The sequence below is a fragment of the Talpa occidentalis genome, unplaced genomic scaffold (genome assembly GCF_014898055.3).
Source record: "Talpa occidentalis isolate TD23 unplaced genomic scaffold, MPIMG_talOcc4v2.1 talOcc4.9, whole genome shotgun sequence".
Classification (NCBI taxonomy): Eukaryota; Metazoa; Chordata; class Mammalia; order Eulipotyphla; family Talpidae; genus Talpa; species Talpa occidentalis.
Window position 1 is genome coordinate 6464911 of NW_023605305.1, and position 21179 is coordinate 6486089.

The window sequence follows — 21179 nt, forward strand, 5'->3', positions numbered from 1 at the left end:
TTACCTTTTGTTGCATTTTTCTCATCAACTTCTTAGCATGGCATTCAAGGCCTTGGAAGCGTAAACTAGGCCAACCTTTCCAACCTCTGTCCCTGCCATGCTACACCCGAGCCGCCCAGTGACACAACCGCTCCCCAGACATGCCCTGGTCCTTGCTCTCTCACGTTCTTCCTGCCCTCCCCTCTGCTGCCTCACTTCCTTGCCCAGGAAAATCCTGCTCGGCCTGTAAGTCCCAGCTCCACTCACTGTCCCCAGCTGGAATAAATACATCCGAGCGCAGGTGCCAGAGGGGCTGTGCATGTGCCACTGCATGTGGCTGCCTTTCCCGAGAGGCTGCGTGGCGCACGAGAGCAGAAAGACCGCATGTGCGCCTCCATCCTGGCAGCACCCCAGAAGACCCCGGCCGGGCTCCTGCTTGGTAGTGGTCAGTCAGCTGAGCTGATCATTCCAGATGCTTAGGAGTAATCTCAAGCAATGAGAAGTCATCAAGGCTGATCAAATTGTGATTCTCTGTACATGGAGGGAGAAGAAGGAATATAGATAATAAAAAGTCATATTTCTATTTGTGCTTGGAGCACAGTGCGCCCAGGCCATGGCTTTTGTTTATCAACTTTCTAATGGCAAAGTTTGGATAAAAACGCCTTTGCTTTTCCTGACCTTGCCCAATTGGGAAGGGAGCAGCCCCTGAGGAGACATCAAGCTAGAAGTAATATTTGGCTGAAATTAGTCTGTTTATGAACTTAAAAGTTGATTGTTGGGCAGTCATTCGGTGTGAAAGATTTACTCATTCTTTCTAGTACTGTAATGATACATTGGACTATTAGAGGACTGTTTTTAATGAGCAGAAATTGCTGACCTATGTATAATTGCCTCTCTCTGGCCAGCATCCATGGGACTGGAGAAAGTGTGGGTGAACACACCAGTGTGCCGAGAAAATGGGTAGCTGCTGCAGGATCACCCTGATGCAGGCCCTGCCACCCCATGTGGGGCTCCTCCGGCAGCCGGGCAGGCCAGCCTGAGGCCAGGGAGCAGCAACCTCACCCGACAGGGTCATTAAGCTCTGGGTTATCTGAAAGCAGAAGCTTGGAGTGAGAGCCTTCCTTCAGGATGAAGAAACCCTTCGGAGATAAGAGCCAGAATCTTCTCAGTCTCCTTGATTTAATTACTGGGCGCCAGGCTCAGTTCTCCCTCGAGGCCCTGCCTGGTTCGGATCAGTGACATTCTGTCTCCAAGGTCCTGCCTGAAGTCCTGAACTGTACGTGCTCCGCCATGAACTTTGTCCAGAAGGTTGGGCAAGGGATATTGCCTCACTGGAGCGAACGGACCCAGAATCCAAAAGAAACGTTGTGAATTGTTAGTACATTCTCACCCAAGGAATTTCCTTTACCAATTTGTCTCACTAGAGCTGAAGGGTCTAGAGAGCTTCCTCACACCCCCACTGTCAAAGGGTAAACATCCTGTGAGTGGCGCTGGCACAAATCCTGGAAACGCTCCCCAGGCGGGCCTTGCTTCCTCCCTGCAACTCCTTTGTCCTTTCTCGCCTTTGCCAACCTCTGGCCAATTTTGAGTTTCTTTCAGAACTCAACTTTCCAAATGTTTGGAGTGTTCTTTTGACCTAGATTGACTGACTTTTGACCTGACTCCATTGAGGGTGCCTTTCCATCATTTTCTCTGATGGCCCATACCTGACTCAGCCAAGTGTGCAGTAGCTTTCACCCCATTTCTGACATGTGGGGGGTAGGCTGGTCAGCCTGCATTTCTTAAAGACCAAGGATGTGCTTCACTGCCTCCGCCCTGTATTGCGAGGGAGCCCAGCTTCTGAGTCTGTTGACCTGATCCTGCTGTCTGCTGCCTCTTCTGGTTGCCATCTGCTGCCCAACCTGTGGGATTGAAAAGTGGCCACTGTTAACCTCTTAGCTTTTCTTTGATTTTTTTTTTTCAACTGGAAGATGCTTTCCTTCTGACTAATAATTAATGTCCATTCTCTGATCCTAAGCTTGATGGGCAAATCTGCTTCTTCCCCATCTTGAGTTGGCCTGCCTGTAGCCTATTTAGAGATGGACAGAATGCCCATCTCTTGCCAGGTGCATGAAATTGAGGGGTTTGGTTTGAAATGCTTTTGCTTTTGTCCTTGGCCAGGTTCCAATAGCCCTTGTCTTTTTTGCTAGGTATCATTGGTGGATTGACCAGTGTTATAACCTCAACAGTGGAAGGTGTGAAAACAGAAGGGGGTGTCAGCGGTTTCATATCTGGCCTTGGGAAAGGGCTTGTGGGCACTGTAACCAAGCCAGTGGCAGGCGCCCTGGATTTTGCATCAGAAACAGCCCAGGCGGTGAGAGACACAGCCACACTTAGTGGCCCCAGGTCAGTGGTCATGGGGGGTGTGGCTTCTGCAATTTCCAGCCCTGGTCTGCTGCCTGTCCTAATCCCTACTGATATGTCTTATCATGTGCTTTCTGCCTTAATGATGTGATTATTTTAAAATGTGAATACATGTAACTTAAAATTCTAATATAAATACACAAAAATGAGGTACCAAAATCTGGCATAAATTTTCCCAGATCTATATACACCTACATCTGTATCTATCTAGCTGTATCTATACTCGTGTGTGTTTGTGCGTGTGTACAATATAATGTTGTTTTTCCTCAGAAGAATCCAAAATAGGGTTGCATCCTTACAAGAAACTAACTAGACCCCCACCTGCCCGTTAAGGAAGCTCTCGGGCTGTCGACTGTGTCCAGCTCCTGGGCTCCAGGGCCCAGATCTGGAATCCCTTCGGCCGCAGGCCATCGCATGGGTCTTTCCCTTCATAGTTCTCTATGTGAGAGTGCCAACCAGTCCCCACCTTCATATAGGAATCCCCCAAGTCCGTTGGCAGTTCTCCTGTGGGATGCTGTCTAGCCTTAATCCCTGCTGAGACAGGAAATGAGCGACAGCCCATATGGCTTCAAGTCCACAGAACACAACTACTTTAACTTAGCTACTCATGTTAGTGGCCTATTTTAGCCTCCCTTCTTCAGTGTGACTAACAGGGATTCTTATCAACAAAGGGTATAATGACTGTTACAGTTCCCAGCCAAGCTGCCTCCACTTAAGCCCCAGGAGGATCTTGCTGCTGCCTAGATAATAGATATTCCCTGAGTGAGGTAGTGTGCCCTTCAGGACCTGGCCATATCCCACCCGATCACACCCTCAAAAAGGGTTTAAAGTGAAATTGTCCCCAGTTAAAATGATCCCATTTGCTTGTCACCAGGAAACCCTGCTAGCGACACATGACCGCAGTAGGGAAGCGCTTGCCATGTGAACCGGGCCCTTCGTCCTCTGCTCCACCGTGATGTCTTCCAGCAGGAAGCAGCTGCTTTTAGCAGAGAATCTGTAGAGTTTACTTGAGTTGAATTGCACCCTCTTCTCAGACGCAGAGCTCACACTACCCATGAGGGTGTATTGAAGCATTTATGAAGTCGAGGAGAGGGGCAGCAGGGAGGCTTCAAAAGTATTTCCAGTTAGTTTTTTCGTGTCTGCCCAAAGCTCAAGAAGTCCACCCCCAGCATTTCATCAGGATGAGAAAACCTAACGAAGTGTGGACAAAGTAAGGCTAGGAATTCCAAAGTACCACCCTCATTTGTGACATCCCAGAGTGGTCAAGGGATTGATTAAATGTTAAATGTTTTAAATACTATTTTGTGCTCTAACTTCGATGATGTTGATTTGAATAGAGTCAGTTGAATTTTATGCCTTGGCAGTTTGGAAGTCATGATAACATCTTCCATTCTTCTAGGTGCCCTTAAAGGCACAGATATCTGCTGTAGGAGGAAAGGTGGTATAGTCATTGCTCTGTAAAGAGCTCAGTTTCATCAGCAAATAATTGAATATTCCCTAAGAATTCAGGGTTTGTTGCAGAGCCGAAAACAAGTCTATCTCTGATCTCAAAAGGCTTACAGTCAGATGGGACAACAAACATAAAGCAATCATATAAATCATAATTTGCTAAAATTGTGATAAATGGCACAAAGTAGTCTTGCTGGGTGCCCTGAAATGGTGCAGTCAGCGAAGGTGAAGCGGAGCAGAGGTGGGCTAACCTGCCCGCTGGCCTCAGGAGAGGCCTTTCCAGAGCCGTGAGATTTGAGATGAAACCTGGAGTGTAAATAGGAGTTGACCAGGGGAAGAGAGGAGACACTATATTCCAGGTAAGAGGGGACCAAGAAGCTACAGGGCTTGTACCAAACAAATAGAAATTGACAGTGGTTGACTTTTGACTGTGAACTTCTGGAACAGCAGAGAGGGCAGAGGTGACCGAGGAGTGTCAGGCAGTGGCGGCCTGTGCACATAGACGCTCAAAGAGGAGTGGAGGGATTCGACTTCTGCATCTTGTCTTTATTTCTGGAGAAGACACTGTGGGGAGTAATAGAGGGGAGTGGGCCCGTTCTAATTTGGGGGCTCAGAGAAGTTCGGCCCTTTATCCTTTCTTGAAAAGATGCCATATATTTGTCTGAAACACTTTAACCATTTTCCCTCAGTCCATTTGTCTAGGTCCAAAAGTAGGGTGATTCATGAGGATCCACATTAGAGAGAAAAGGAGACTGGACCCAAAAGTGATAGATCTGGGTGCTAGTGCCCTTACTTGTTAGCGGGAGCCCTGGGTCAAGTCTCCTGGCCGATCTGAGCCTCAGCTTTTTCATCTATAAATTAGGGATAAATATACCTGTCTCTTCTGCCTCTCAGGTTTGAAGCCCCACCAGAGTTACTTTAATGTGGAAGCCATAAAGAACTATAAAATGCTGGGTGGTGTTATTTTGTAAGTCATGTTAAAGGCACACGGAGGTGTTTGCAGGTGGAGAGATGTTTCAGGGCCGTGAGGGTTTGCTCTGATGATGCCGTGATCCCTGAGGAACATCCTAGTTCTACCAAGGGATAAATCACCCTGGTTTCTTGGAAGTGAGTTGTAACCATCTCCAACCATCCCAGTTGATTGAACAGGATCCAGGGGTGTTACTCAGGGTTTTTCCCCACTGTTTAGACAACAGGGACTAACAAATGATTTGAAGGGATTAGAAGTGAGAGTCTGACCGAGGGCTGACCTGAGCCCAGGGACTGAGCCAGGAATAGAACCCAGGAGTCCAAGAGCTCTGCCTCTGAGTCTGCTCTTGGAATGGGGCTTTCTGCTTCCTCTGTAATATTTCATCCAAGTGAAGGCTTAGATCTTAGCATCTATGTTTTAAATGACCCAAATTTCAAGCAGATGATAGCAAAGTAAGCCATTAAACTGTGAAAGAATACTCCTTCCAGTAATCCCTCTGAAAAGTGGCCTTACAGGAAACATTGGCTCCTTTCTGTGTTTATTTGAACATGATTTTATTTAGAGGGAACCCCCCTCCTTGAGTTCTTTTAGATTAAAATGCCTCCAAGTCCCTCTCCTCATTCCAGTGTGCAGGCAAACCCAAAGGACAGTCACCTAACTTTTCTCCAAAATGTCCAATCAGTCGAATAGTTCTTGGGAAGGCAAATGGGGGCTGGGGAGAGGGGAGGGCGGAGGACAGCAGAGCCTTTGGCCTCAGCTTGAGTGTTGTGGACCAATATCCTCTGCTGCATTTGTTAACTGTACAAGTATGTGTGGTTTGGAACTGAAATAAGCAGCCTTTTCCAAGGCAATGTTCTGCTGGCTCAGCTTGCATCTTCTAGGCTACGTGTATTGGGCTGCATTTGTCTGTTCCCAAGTAAAGTTTCTGAAAATGGCACATATGTAGCCACACTTGTGGTGTCATTCAAAAGCCACACTTGTGGTGCCACGGAAAAGCCTGCCACCCTTCACTAGACCAGGCCAAAGCAGCACCCATGGGCCAGCGTGCCATGTACTGCACGTGTGGTGGTAGCTGATGATAGGATTTTTTTTAATTGCAGTTTTGTGTATTTTTTTTTAAGATTTATTTATTTTTATATAAGAACCGGGGTACAGGCCAGATGTGCGGGAGGGTGAGAGGATTCACCAAAGACAGAGTGGGGAACAGACCAGGCAGACCGACCAAAATACACTGCTGAGGGGAGCAGCAGATGAGACAGGAGAGGTCTGCTGCACCATGTGGGTATCTCCCTGGGCCGGTGTGGATCGAACTGGCACTGCAGAGGCTGCTGCATTCAACCACCTGCGCCACCAGGGAGGCCTCTGATGATAGGATTTGAAAAGATACTCGAAGGGTAGGGAGCTACAGCGCCCAGGAGCAGCCATTTCACAGTAGAAGGCAGAAACCACAGAAAAGAGAGCAGAAGTATCAACTCTGGGCTGTTTATTTGCTAGTTTATTTCCCCAAATGCCTTCTGGTGTCAGCTTTTGGTTACACGATGTTTTAGAAAAGTAGCAGATGAAGATTTATGAAGCCGGGCCCTGAGGTTTCCTCCAAAATATTTCTTCACCTTTTTAGTCAAGACCCAGAACGGGGGAGAAATGGGAGTTGGCAGAACTTGAAATATTTAAACTAATTTAGCAAAGCTCAGGAGTGTCGGTGCTTATCTCATTATTTAAGTTAGATAAGGAGGAAGGGGAATTTGAAGGATAATGATAGATCAGTGTTTAAGAATATCGCCATCAGGCCTCTGCTAGTGTTCTGGAATCCCAGGACCTTGTATTTTGTATTGGGCACGTAGGTGTAAATTCCAGTTGCTCTGAGAGCTTTTGAGTAACCTTTGAGTTGGTTTTGTGGGAAAGATTTATGGTGGGCATATTTGACTTTTTCAGTAAAAACACTCCCAAGACACCACCCAGAATATAAAAAAAAAACCAAAAACAAAACCTTTGTTAGTGGCCTCTGAGATGTAAAATTGAAATGGACTTTCTTAACAAAAAGCCTCTATTATGATGTTTGTGTCTTACCCATGATGCTCTGGGAGAAAAGGATACGACCTTCGTGGGTCAGCAGAGCCTGAATGCGATCAGGTTGGGTGGGTCAGAAAAAAGTCAGCAAGAGGAAGTTAGGAAGTGCGACTGTTATTCCTCCATTCTGGCTGGGTGGTGCTCTTGTAGTTACTGTGCTCTGAGTGGCCATTTGCTTGTCTTGCTGTGACACCTCACACATCAGACAGGATTGGTTTGAATTGAGCCTTTTGGGAAATCCAGTAGCAGTTACGACGTGTGTTGGGATATACTGTCGCTCTCGGTGGCTCCGACCAGTGTTCCCTCTGAGGCAGAGGGGAATAGACTGACAGCCCAGGGACAAATCCAGCAGTTCTTGGAAAGTTTCTGTTTTTCCTTGAAACTGTCAATGGATTTTTATATTTTATGCCATGTTTGTTTTAATAAGAAACTATTTTTAATTGCTGCCCAGTAAAATTAGCCCTTCCAAAAGGTAATACCTTGTCATCTTGTGGCCACTGCCTTACAGAGAGCTGCTCTGGAAGAGTACTCCTTCTAGAGAGTTCTGTAGACCGTAGCATGGATCCAAAGATGCATATGTAGGTAAGGGTGACAGGTAGGGCCTCATATACATGCGGCCCGGAGTCCTGTCGCTTACTGTGGGGCACATCTTGTGTGTGGAGTTGGTAACTGCTGCTCGGGCGGACAAGGTATGAGTTTACATGTCAGTTTCATCATGAAAAGGAATTAGTTTCAGTGACACTGAAAAATTATTGTTGCGTCCAGCTGAAGAAAAGGACTGCTGTTGTCTCTCCTCTGTGTCCAGTGCACGGCCACACTTCCGTTCTGCTACTCCCGAATGTGTTGTGAAGTGAGGGTGGCGTGTTCTCACTGGCTGGGGGTGCCAAACCAGGCCACTCCGCAAGATGCCTGAAGTAGGTGGTCGTTTTCTTACCCCCCTCTGAGCGCCCCCAGAAGGAACGACATTCAGACCGGGGTTAATGACGTCGGTGTCTCCCTCCAGTCTGAAATGAAGCTGATGAAGTTACAGGATAAGATATTTTTGAGAAACATCTTTACAGTCCTAAGTGTCTTATAAGTTGAAATTCCTCTCACAGAAACACAAGCAGAGAAACCTTATTTTCTAAGACAACCCTCTTCCCCCTTGCTGACTCTAAATAAACTCCCCCTCTTTGCTCTCAAAGGCTCCAGACGACAGCATTCTCTTGATAATGTGACTTATGGAAAGCGCAAATCTGCCCCCACCCAAAAAAAAGGAAAGCGTGTGTCTTCCTGCACACACATATTTGAGAAAAACCTTTCCATTTTTGAAATCCCATGACTCATTTTTATGCAAGATTATCTGCTAAAGGGAAAAAAACACTTTTTTGGTCATGGTGCGTTATCGTTTCTAGAAAGGAGAGCGTCTATTTTTTGCCATTTTTGGCATGCAGAGATGACTGACTTCATGGAAAGAGCACAACCGTGCTTCCAAAAGTAAAAATCAATTAATTTCAGGCATAAACACCTTTAAATACAGCCCTGATAGCTCAATTACAAAAAAATGAGATTGTTTTGACTTTGGTTTCTTCCATATGATAATTAGCACTGGACAGCTCGACCAACAAGTTGATTTTTAAGACTCCCGAATGACACCTAGTCATACATCTGTTAGATAAGGATTTGGGATTTTTGATTTAACTTTGAGTGAAACTGAACAGGGTGTTTCTTTCTGAGAGACATTTGGAGTTTGTGCGTAAGAGCAGAATGAAGAGCCGTTTACCGTTTGTGGAAATCTTCCGCGAAGGCTCCAGGTTTACTTATTTTTAGATTTGATAACCTCCCAGCGTCTTCCGTGCATCCCCCTCCCTACAGAGTCTCCATTCCTCATGGTCTTGGGTGAAATCAGTCTCCCTCCCAGAGAGGATCCAGGCCTGAGTTCAAGGCCCTGCTCCCGGCGAGCATCAGGCTATACGACAACTCTGAGTTCTACAGTGGACATAAGGGACTTTGTTTGTTACAAACAAAGCCTGTGATCTGTGGGGGAAGAAAAGGTAGTTTGGGGGTTACAGTTAGCCCCATGCCTTTGTTTAGTACTCTCTTGCTTCAGGGACCATTTCTTTGCCCTGAGATTTTCTTCCTAATTTGCCAAATAGGGGGTGGAGGGGTAATGTCCTAGTGGGTTTCCTATCCGTAGAGGAAACTGACTTCGGTTAGGCACAGAATTTGTACATGAGGGTCCTTTTGGAGCAGAGCTTCTCAAAATATGATCTGGGGACCCACAAAATCCTTTTGGAGTCCATAGTGACAACCCTACCTTTATATATTCATATATGAATTCATATATAGATATGTAGATAGATAAATCACTTTTTGTAATAATATGCCTCATGAACGTTCAGTGGAGTTTTCCAGAAGCTGCACAATCTGTGATACTGCAGCAGATTGACTATAGAAGCCGATAAGAGAATGCAGCTGTTTTCTATTAAGCATGACTTAAATAGATTTGCAGAAATGTGAAACAGTGCCCCTCTTCGCACTTCTGTGACTCCGTGAAGATGCCACCAGCCCACAAATAGCTGTACCTGGCTAATTTCCGTGACAAGCTGGCGTATTTGAAGATACAGTAATGATCCATCATCCTGCTGATAAACAGCTCATATCGGCAGTGGCGGATTAACGTGGATTAAGCTATAGGAGCCACTGTAACGTGATGCACGCGCTGGCTTCCTGCCAACAGTTGTCAGCCCTCCTGGTTTGCTCCTGACTTGTGCTGGCTTTCTTGAAGTAACAGTTGGAAAGATTTTATCACATATCCAAAAGACCTCTCAAAATAATTTACCTAATTTAGCCCTTCACCTTCGCCTACCATCCTAATAAATTCTAACTGCAGCAGCCTGGTAAGTGTGCAGCAAATCACTTCAAAGTGCCAGGTCCCTCTTGTCAAAAGGCCGCTTGGTTGTGTTAACCCTGCCCTGGGCTCTCTCTTGGGGAATCGAGAAGGTATATCTGTGTCAGAGTTTACTTGGCAAACCTCAGCTTTCTACCTTACAAAGTTGGTGGAGCAGGACAAGCCCAATATTTGGATAATCTCCTTTGAACTCCTTGTGAAAAGCAGTTTTTATGAGGCAGTTGTTCTGTGTTAACACCAGAGACAGCTCCTAGTAGATTTTCCCCAAACATACTTCAAACATAGATAATGGCAGGGGTGACCCAAGCTGTATCATAAAATCCCAGGGACTGCAGAAAACTTCAAAGGAGAGTCAGAGCAAAATTTCTCTTCTCAGGAGGAGGATGGGGCACAGGCCTCTCTCGCTCTGGTGGCTCAGGCCTGGCTGGAACTTCCCTGACCTCAGGGAGCACGGAGCTCGTCGGTTCCCCAGCTGCTCCAGCTGTTCCAGCAGCACAGTCACTGGTGATGACTGGCACCACCGCCCACTCGGCTGCTCGAGGCCAAACTGCCACAGGTGGGGCACTTTCCTGTCACTGGCGGAAAGATGTCAGCCCTGAAGTTTCCATGTTTTGGCTTGATTGATTGAGCCAAATGAATTCCATTTAGCCAATTCTGAACTTGCGATATTCAGGTCCAGTTGCTTAAGAAGCACACTGATTCAAGTGTAGCCAAGGGGACAGCAGAAGTTAGTGAACTGGCCAAGTATTTACCTCCTACTTTAATCCTAGCATATAATCGGAACTAAGTACTGAGAATATTTAAATACCTGAGGACAAACTGCTTTTGAAGAATGTTCTAGATTTTGAGAGTCACCCATGTTTTGTGTGTTAATGTTCTTAAATGAGTCTTCTGTGTTCATTGTTTATGATTGGCTTATTGTTTATAATTTGCTAATCAACTCTTAATTTCTTCAATTATTTTTCACACCTTATACATATTTGTTAAAAACTTAGTATCTACTGTGAATAAGAACAGGGTTTAAAACTATGATTTTTACCTTAATTATCTTGCAATAACAATTTTTTTTTATGTTTTCAAATCTTCTTTATTAATATAAGTGCCTGCCCACACTTTTAAAAGTCAAAGACTTACACATCTATGAAAACAAAACCTGGCAATCTCCTGCCCTGCCTTTCCCTGCCTCCGATACCTGCTCTCCCACAGGAAACCACATTCAACACTTTATTCAGTTTGGAGGTATTTGCCTTCATGTTTCTAAAACAGAAATGGTGTTGACTTCTGATGGAATACCTGAAGGCTATGGAATGTATAAGCCAGTGTTAATTTCAACTTTCTCGAAAAGTGAGTGTAGAGCTCTTTCCGGATACTATTTGCTTCCTCTTGCTATACGTGTGTTCCCCTCCCCCCTATTCAGTAACTGCCAAGTAAATCAACATTCAGTTTCAGCCATTATTATGGCTATGTAAATAGTAATCCTGGGGAAGCCACATAGGTCACTATGATTATAGTACCTGTTTAGTGTTTTTTGATTTTTTCCTTCTTCCTGGAGTTAGTAACTGCTTTACTTTTTGTTTAGTTTTCTCTATGCATATTCTCAGTATATCCTCATATTCTTATTATTTCCAAATTTTACTCTAAGGTTAGTAACTCATTTAAAAAAAAATCTATTCCTCATTTATGCACACACTCTCCTGTTTATGTTTAAAAATGTATCAAGTCATTTATCGGTTTCATTTTTTTCCTTGGAAATTCTCTCCCTGGCTACCTCCCGGTCCTCTCTGCCCTGGTTCTCTTCCAAGTTTTTTTCTTCCATTTGTTTGTTTTGGTCTTTTTGGTTCAGGAATAGAGACCATTCTCAGATATTTGGTGATTCTTTGACGATCTGTTCGGCTATTTAAAGATGAGGCACTAAAAGCTGAGTCTGGGACTCAGGACCTCACTGTGGAGGGATCAGGTAGGGACCTATATGCTCCACTCTGCTGAGGAGAGGAGCGGGCTGGATGGGGCACGAGTGGGACCCACAGGACTGACCGCCTGTGGCGCAGACTTCTAACCAATCTTCCTGTCTTCACCACTCACATGCTCACCTCCCCGCTCCTCCTCATGCCCAGGCCTTCAGAGCTGCTCGATGCCTCCATCTTTCTGAAATTCGGCGGGTTTCCCATACTAATTAGCTCACTGTTTTGTGGCTTCCACTCCCTCAGGCTTCCATTTCAGCACCACTTGTCCATCTGCTTTTTCAGCTTCTAAAATATTGTTGACACCCTCTCTTTATCCTTTTGGATTCGTGCCATTTGTATCCCTTTGCTTTCACTTTAGAGGGGTCTCTGGACTATATCTGTCATATTTAATCAGAAATCCTATAATTCAGTTTTGACTCATCCTAATTTGCTCATCCTTCCCTAGTGTCCTTTCCCCGCCACGTCCAGCTAGTAGTTCTAAATTAATGTAGTTTTACTGAAATCCATATCCGTCACATCTGCTGAAACAGCCCTTAAGTGTGGTGGCATTAATAAATAATAATATTGCTAACATGGTCAAGCCTTTACTGTGCTGTAAAGAAGCAGGTTGTAGAAGGCCCTTGTCAGGTCCCAGGCACATGAAAGAAACAGCACAGCCCACGGTAGTGACGCGGCCCTGTCGCCACCCCTCGCTGAGCCATGACGGCTACTCAGGGGCGGAGCTGGCAGGCGACTGCTTAGCTCCTGGGTGCTGCTGGGTATTTCCTCGTTCCCAAGGGAAGTCGCTGAAAGTTTTCTTATCTTGACACTCCAAGGGCAGGAGGTCTCTCTTCAAAGAGAAATGCTTGCTTCAGAAAAAGATGTGGAAAGAACATAAAATCTGGAGCAGAAATGGGAAGGAGAACCAGTCACCAGGGATTTGTAGGAATCTGGAAGGGGCTCCCCAGCCCAGATTGGACCCCACATCTGTAAGACTAGTTACGTTTTCTACCTTCACAGTCTCTGAGGGTGATTCCTGCAGCTCCTGTGCAGTGGGATCCAGCATTCCCATGGCGGTTCTGAGGACGAGGCCACGTGATGTGCATGTGGCCCTTGGCCTGGCATGTGGGTCTCGTTGAGACTCAAGCTCCCGCCTCTCTGTCAAGCCTCTCTCTGACGAGGGGATGTTAAGTTTAAGCGAAACAGGATTGTATCTTTAGCTCTTACACCCTGTCCCTGAAAACTTCCTGACACACTTGCCCTGTTGCTAAATGAGACCGGGCGTTCATGCTTTTCTGGGGTTTTGTCCTTCTCATTCTCTCTCTTCACACAAAATAGACAGTTACATTCAGACCCTCCACTGGAGAGGCCCTTGGTTGGCAGTGCCAGTACGGCACTTACCTGGGCTCTTGGCCTTTGTGCATAGAACCCTACTGGAGAAGGTGTGCAGAGGCCACGAACTTGCTCTGAACCCACTTGCGAAGAGCAGGTGATCCCAAACTATTGTTAGTGTCTGCTGTAAATGATATGCCTCTGGGTTCGAGCAGAGTTCAGCCAAAAGTCCCACATGACATGGAAATCTGTCCTGGAGCCAGGTTTGTCGGGTAAAAGTTATGTAGCGAATGTCTCCAAACATTGGCATCTGTTGTCTGGCCCGGGTAGCCCAACCGAGAGTGACGGCGTGCTCACAGAGCACGGGGTGGGGCCAGCGACCCCGCGACAGCTGACACTGCTCCAGCTGCGGGGGCACGTCCCGCTCTCCTGATAAACAGCGTGAAAAGCATGATGTGGTTCGGAAAGCATCCTTCAAAAAAGGCTCTATTTCCAGGCGCCTGACAGTCCACTGTTGAGTATTGTTGAGGAGTTTAGAATTGTAGAATCAGATCCCCCTCGGAGGGGCTGCGGGGCTCCCCAGGGCTCATCTGTCTGACGCCCCCCCGGGACAGCCTCACACCAATGTCAGCCTGTAGGTCGGGGTCCCATTTGTCTATTTTTATAAAAGTGCTCTTGGGTTCAGGGCAGGAATTGAGAAAGGGAGCTGGCTTCTTCCTCACTGACGGGCATGCACCTTTACAGCGTGCCCTTGTTCCATGGCTTCTACAGAGCCAAAGTAAGGGATGGCTTTGGGTCATTGTCAAGCTGTCAGCTTTTGAAATTATAAATGTTATCAGTTATAAATGTTCATATTTCTTTTCGAAACCCATCTTCCCACTTGTCCTGTTTCCAGCAATTTACCTCCCGTGGCCCTTCCACCGCCTGGAGACACTAGTGTCCTGGGCTTGTGGGGGCGTGGCCCCCGAGCCAGACTCACGTCGACCCCACGATCAGCACCAAGTGCTCTGGTAAAGTGTAATTACATGCCACCGCTCTTTTTAAAAGTTTGGGGTTGTCCCCGAGATGCGGTGGTGAAGCTGACAGAGCAGCAGGGGGATGACACTGATTTATCGTGTAGAGTTGATGGCAGCACACGTTCTCTCCAGCTGTCAGTGCAGGATCGCTCCTCCTGGACTCCTGTCTCTGTGATGAAAATGACCCATCTGGATGTGGCCTTCGGGTGGTGGGGGCAGTGGCCCTGGGCACGAGCAGGGAGGCCAGGACCGATCCCAGGCCTGGCGCTGTGCTGCGTCGTGGGTGCACACACACTGCCCCCAGCCCCTCGCGTGTCTGTGTGCCCCTCCAGGCCGGAGGGCCGCCCTTGCCCTGGGCCTGCCTGTGCAACCGTGGTGAGTGACCACACATGGCTCCCTGGAGGAGCGGCGCAGAGGCTCCCTTCCTAGAGCTGCCCCTGCAGCTCCTCCAGGAGGAAGCTGGCTCTGTGGTAAAGAAAGCCCAGGACTTAGGAAAGCGTGATGATGATTTCCAAAAATAAAAAGTCAGTTGGTTAATCTGAGGCAGCGTTGTACCTAAAATATTCCCAAGCAGCCCTTGGCCCCGGCCTGAACCCCAGCTGGGCTTAGCACCATTTCAGTCAGTTACATCTAATCCCCCTGAGGGGTTGAGTCTGTGGCCAAGCTGCCCTGTCCCGGCCTCAACCCTTCCTCTGACTTCACCTCTGGGAGAGCTAACATGGCCCCCGGCTAGGAGTGTGTGAGGACAGGAGTGTGTGAGGACAGCCAGCCTGCGTGAGGACAGCCCCTGTAGCGGGATGCTTCCTACACGCCCGCTCTCTGAACGCTCACCAGCTCTTGGTGAAGGCCAAGATATCAATGTGGAAAGAAGCCCTAACAGGGACCACCTCACACCCAGAATGGACGTGTGCCTGTGAGGGCTCATTTCCTTTTCGTTCCCAAACTAGTATCAAATTAGTCCTCCTTAGCTCTGCCTACCCACGACGCTGGCGTGCAGAGCAGTGCCCAGTGGCCCACAGAGAGGGCAGTTTGGCACACACACAGAAGAGCTGCGTGGGCAGGGGTGCGTCCCTGGGCAGCAGCTGGGCACGTGTGCTGCCTGTGGCATCCCATTCGTGTCTGTTACCGCCCTGTCGGAATCACGCCTCTGTTTGCTTAGGATCCGGCGTCCTGGAAATGCCGGAGAAAGTGATCCTGAGGTCCAGAAAGGGCAGCAACAAGCAGGGCCTCCAGGTCATTGTTTATGCATTCTCAACGTCTGTCTTGGCCCATAACGGAGACTCATTCTCAGGGGTGGGTCTCAGTTTTCCAAATTTTATTTTATCAGCGCATCTTGATGCAGACAGGCTCGCAGTGGGCCAACTGACCCCTCAGAAGCCCTGCCGCTAGGCCGACAACCGGCTCGTTTGAGACTTTGCGGAATCTGCACGGGGATGTGCGTGCAAGTGCTTGGCGGATGGTCCTGGGAAAGGTGCGGGCTGTTACAGCTAAAGGCTGAATTGAGCCCTGAGCTGTGTGTGAATGACTAGGCACAGATTGGGGGAGTAAACATTTTTCATGAGAATCTCCTAAATCGGTCTACCTAACTTTTTCTAGCCTCTTTTCTCTGTCTTGGCTTAAATGCGTCTCTGTAACATTCATGGTTATATGTTGTTATATATTAAGCTATATTTTAAACAAGCCGGAATGAGTGGCATACAGTGGAAAAAATTACTGTAGAGAAGATGGACTCTTCACACAAGACCATTTTCCTGGGTCCATTTGTTTCATGGCATCCCCCATGCTCCCAAGGAGAGGCGTCTGGCTCTGGAATGACAGCTGCATTGGCTCACCTCTAAACCTAGGTACGTGGACAAGGAAACCTCGAGAAGAAAAGGCAGGGATGGCCGAGCGCTTTGCCGTCCAGAGCCAGGGTTGCCTCAGCTCAGATACGGCTTTGCTCCGTCAGGTTGAACCAGACCCTGAACCTGCCTGAGAAGTCTCCCTTGTGTGCGTGCTGTTGTTGTTGGGGTGGGGTTCAAGTAAGTTCAGGTCCTAGTCTAGTTACAGAAGCAAAAACTGTCAGGAAAACCCTTAGTCAGCACTGACTCTCCTCAGAGGCCTCTGCCTGGTCCTCTCCTCATGCCTTTGGTTTGGGTTTGGCGCCTTCTCTCTCTGTTATGCTCACTCCTTGGGTAGGAGAGTTCTAGTAACCATTCCAGGCCCGGAATTCCACCCAGTAGCCTTATTTTCTAGGTATACCCACTGAGGCCCAGCAAGCAGACATGCTCAGCCATGGCTGCACAGCTCAGCCCTCGGAGAGCCTGGGCTCAGCTTGGACGGTGTCTGCCAGGATGAGCTGCAGATGCATCCTCCAAGAGGCAAAGCCTCTTGGGTTAAACTCTAAAACCAAAGTCCTGTCCATTGGGCTGATGGTTTAACCCTTTATACACAAGTCAGGGCTGTTGGAGATGAGATGAGCATGAAAGCTACATAGACCCAGCATGCCTAGCGTGTGGAACCAAGCCTGCTGTGGGCGTGTGTGTGCACACTCACATGCTGTGCTCACGCATCCCCCACCCTTGTAGCTGAGGCCTGGAAAAGAGGTTAACTTTCTCCTGTGTTGATAAAAATGAGGCCGGTGACGCGTCCATGTTTGCATCCCCATCTCCCGGAGACGGGGTCGTTGCTGTGGAACGGAGTGCTTTCAGGTCCTGTGACATTAGGGGCCAGTTTGTCTCCCTGGCACCCCACATCCACGGGTTCACCTGGGGGTGTGCTGCAGGGGGGAACGTGGTCTCATACAAGGTTGATCGGAGATCAGACTGAAGATTTCCCTTTGGCGAGAACAAAATGAAATTGTCCGTTCGGGGCCGCTCAGGGCCTATATGTAGGGGCCCAGGGCCTGCTGGGATGGGGTTTCACACTTGGGCTGTCCTTTTGCCCTTCCACTGAACTCTTTTCATTTCAGTCATGAGCAAACAGTCAGTGCTTGAACTAACAACCCTGCAGTCCTCTGGAGCACGGCTCGCTTACAGTACCGAACAAAGGGAGGGAGGGCCGCGTGGGCCGGCCCAGGCGAGGAATGCGGCTTCAGGGTTCTGCTCCATAAATTTAACCAGCACGACGAAAAGGAGATAATATGAGCCTTCGTGATGATCTGAAAGGGGGAGGTTCTGTGTCCCATTGATTGCGGTCTGGCCCAGTGCCAGGCCCAAGTCTGACCGACAGTTGAACCATATCGTTAAGGCGTGTAGTACAGCTCGAGTCTTGTACTGCCGCCAATGAGCACATATCCACAGGGCAAAAGTTTATAAAGAGTTGAGGCTGTCCTGCTTAACCCTCTCACTCTGCCTGTAATAGACCCAGCTGCCATTCGGAACTTGCCCATCTGAGGTCAGAAAGGAAAGCCTGCACGTTTTTCTTCAAACAGAGCTTCTCAGGACTGGGGAGAGGGAAGAAACGCCCCTGGAGAGGCACGAGGCCCGGGAATGCATCCCCCGGAGAAGCCCAGCAGTTGGCCTCCTCCCCCGGCCGGCCCGAAAGGGGACACCGCTGCGCTTTATTCAAAGGAGCTCTGTGTTTGCAGTATAATGTTGCTGAAGGAAATAGGGCTGACACAACAGGAAACCTACCCGCTCCGCGGAGGCCCGCTGCTGCAGAGGTGGTGGATGCCACGGTGGAGCTGCTCCTTCCCTTCCTGCCACCTGGCCCCTCCGGGGCGGCTCAGAGCCGCGCTTTCTGGTTTTCCAGAGCTGGGCCTGAATACTGAGGCCCGGCTGTTTGGTCGCTGCCCCACAGAAGGGCCTGCCAGCCCAGGGTCCTGCCTGTCGGGGGCAGGCCACCCTTGCGGGGGGGCCTTGGTCACTGTGCCTGGGCTGGCAGGAGTACCCAGGGCGTCACCACAGCAACAAAGGCCTGAAGAAGCCTCTCCCTTGCCGCCCCACTGCCCAGGCAAACAGACTGACAGACGAGGCTTTGGTGTCCTGGGTCCAGGAAAAGGCTGTCTGAGGACCCGGGGACAAGTGGGCGAAGTTTGGGAAGGGAGGTTCAGTCCTGCCCATCGGTCCGTCACTTCCTTTTCCACACTGGGTACCTGCCCATCCTCGCTCTGGTCTGTTCTGTCATTTCTGGGGCGCTGCCTGTCTGCGGTGGGCAAGGCAGCTCAGCGGGCACAGGGGAAGTGGTGGTGCCACCCACTGTCTTAAGCACTTTTCTGTGCCTTGATGTCCTTATTCTCACAACCCAGTCAGGTGGAGCCCAACTTCCCCCATTTACAAAGGGGGAAGCTGAGGCACGTAACTCATCTGGGCTCTCAGAGCAGTGAGAGAGGGCACAGACGTTCCTCCCTAGCAGCCTGAGCGCAGAGCACACGCCCCAACTTCTGCGCTGCTCTGGGTCGCCTCTTGGCCTCTGCCATCAAAAGATTCATCATTTAAATCTGAGGCCGCTCACCAGATCTCTTCCCTCACATCTTGGAACTGGGGGGTGGGAGCTGGATTTCTGCCAGTGACCAGGAAGATTCGGGGAAAGACTCGGAGGCCGTCGGTCAAGAAAATGTGCTACGACCTGTGACCTCATGTTAAGGGTCCCCCACCCCTGCAGCTGGCCCCAGAGATGGCCTGAGGGGAGCAGGGGGACCCTAGCCTTTCAGGCCCCCACCACGAGAACCAGGTCCCTGAGCTCTGTGTCCAGGAGCAGTATTACGCCACCTTCCGGAGTCGGTGGCCTGCTCTCCTGCACTCCGTCTCCCCCAGATGTTGAACATGGCTGCTTTGCAAGTTCAGAACACGCCATTTCCACAGAATAGCAGTCACACATCGTGACTTCAACGTGCTTTGCCCTGCCGTGCCTTAAGCCCTCGTCACCAGCTGGCCACCTGGGGCCCGGCCGGCATAGGTAGCCTCAGGAGGAGAATGTTCATGCTCGGGGCTCAGCTTGCCGTCATTGCCTTTTGATGCCAGCCATGACTTCTGTTTATTTTGGGGAAACAAGAGGGCCTTCCGCTCAAGGTAGGAGAGTTCGGAGGGCTGGCCAGCGCCTGTGGTGATTGCACTCTGTGTCGCTATGCCTCAGTGGTCAAGGTGCTTCAAGGGCCTCCACGTAGATCGGTAGCAAGTCCCGGATGGAACTAACTTGCAGCCTGGACTCCATGAAACCATTGCCAACCCCAAAGTTTAGCCAACCTTGGTGCCAGTGTTTTCATGGGGCACTAACTGGGGGTCCCCATTGTCAGGTATTTGAGCTCATTTGGCATCGAGGAGCTATGCTGTGCCCCGTCTTCCGGGATGTGCAGAGAGAAAGGCCACGGGAGTTGTGAGTGGCTCACAACTGCTCTCTTGAGTTTCTCTGTCCATTATGACAAAGATGGAAGATGCCATGAGGTGGCCAGATAATTCCCTTAGCTGTGATTTATGGAAATTCTTATCTGCAGAAATCTTAAGACAGAGTGCTCGAAACTACCTGATGCCTTATGCAACGAGCAGAAGAAAATCTGCGTCTTGGGTCTGCATGAGCTTTAAGAAGAGGAGCAGCCTCTGAAGAGTCCCCCCCGCCTGCTGTGTGGCACGCACCCCTTTGTCAGCGTCGGGGTAGGCCCAGGCCGCCCTGCTTCTTTCCTCCCCCAGGGAACTCGGCCGTTGTGAAGCTCTATGCCTGCCCTTCCTGTCTGCCTCTGACTCCAGGTCTGAAGGGAGAAACAAACCCTCAGCTGGCGGAGAGGCTAGAATAGAGGTTTCATGTTCGCCGCTAGGGAGAGGCGCCTCACCTCTGCACTGGGCCGGCACCCGGATGCACCTGCTTTTCCCCAGGTGCAGTGAAACCAGGCCAGGGCTGGCGCTGCCTGCTGACCTGCTGTGCTGCTCACATGCAGCTCCCGCTGCCTAGGGAGGCCAATTGCAAAAGGCTCATGGGGTCGGGGGGTTGGGGGGTGTGCCTGAACCAAGGCTGGCACCAGATCTCGGGGCACTTTATTCTGCTGCCGCTCTTATCAAAAGGGCCCAGCATCTTTGCCCACCACCTCCTGGCCTCCCACAAGTTCTAACACATTTTCAATCCACGTTTTTTTCTAGTCCTGTATAGGCAAGCCCTAGCCTGGCAGTTCACATGGACTCGGTCATGTTGGTTCTTGTCAGCTAGGACAAGTGCTCTGAAGGCCTCGTGTCAGCTCTGACCCAAAGGGTGCGTCTGATTTTTATGAAGGCATAGAAGTGCACCTGAGATGACCCCAAGTCCTTTTCTTTCATTTTCTGATGTCTTACCACCTGGACCATTAATTCTGCTTTGGGGGGTCAAGCTGGAGGGAGGGAAGAATTTCAAAGCAAAGCTGATTTGGTCTCTGAACCAGCTTGTCTCCTACGTTGTACTTCACCCAGATGAGAATCATAAAGGACAGTCTATAAGCCCCTGAAATGCAATTCCCAGTGAAACACGAACTTCTCGCTAGTGGCTCTGCAGCTGGAGAGCCTCAAAACCAGTTCCAGATGTTGTCTCCCCGATGTCAGCAGGAGGGAAATTTTGGGCAAGCCGGGAGGCAGAGTGCTTTTGCTTTTACCCACTCTCCGATACCTCTTTCGCAATCCATGTCTTCCTCACAGGACTCTCTGGGGAGAGGGCTGTGAGTGGCTGTGTCCACTTAGGCGTGCTGAGCGCCCCTCTCCTGACTTCTCTGTCGGGACATGCTGCTGGGAGCTGGCCAGTCACTGCAAGCAAGAGTGTCCCTCTCAGGCTGTTCAGGGTCAAAAGCAAGCCAGTGCTGGAGAAGGAAGCCAGATGGGCTAGGAAGGAGGCCTCCTCCCGCAGAGGAGGACCCTCAGGTTCACAAGCAACAGCCCTGGCCCTCACTGCTGATGAGGCCCTGGCCCTCACTGATGCCATGCAGGCATCCCTCCGGCCTGGGAGAAGTAGCATGGAGAGCAATGGTCAATCATGGCCCTTCCTCCTGAGAATTCGCCACTGGGACCCCCCTCTTATCCACAAGAAAGCCCTTCCGGAAGGAGCCTCTGACTCCTCTCTCACTCTGTACCACCTGAGCTTGCATAGTCCGTGACGATTGAAGTCTGTGTTCATTCATGCTTTGCTCTTTAAGTGTACTCGAGACATTTTGGTACCCGGATGCTCAGAATCATTTTCAAAAAATACTTCGATTGTTT

At 49.4% G+C, this 21179-nt stretch overlaps 1 protein-coding gene across 3 annotated transcripts in view; it reads left to right on the forward strand.

Moving 5' to 3' along the window:
- The window catches only part of VPS13D (vacuolar protein sorting 13 homolog D), a 199992-nt gene that overhangs the window by 156296 nt on the left and 22517 nt on the right, over nucleotides 1–21179 (forward strand). For all 3 annotated transcript variants that reach the window (XM_037501218.2, XM_054691171.1, XM_037501217.2), the window contains one exon: nucleotides 2169–2364. In XM_037501218.2, coding sequence (XP_037357115.1) covers nucleotides 2169–2364 — 196 coding nt within the window. The remainder of the gene's footprint in view (nucleotides 1–2168; nucleotides 2365–21179) is intronic.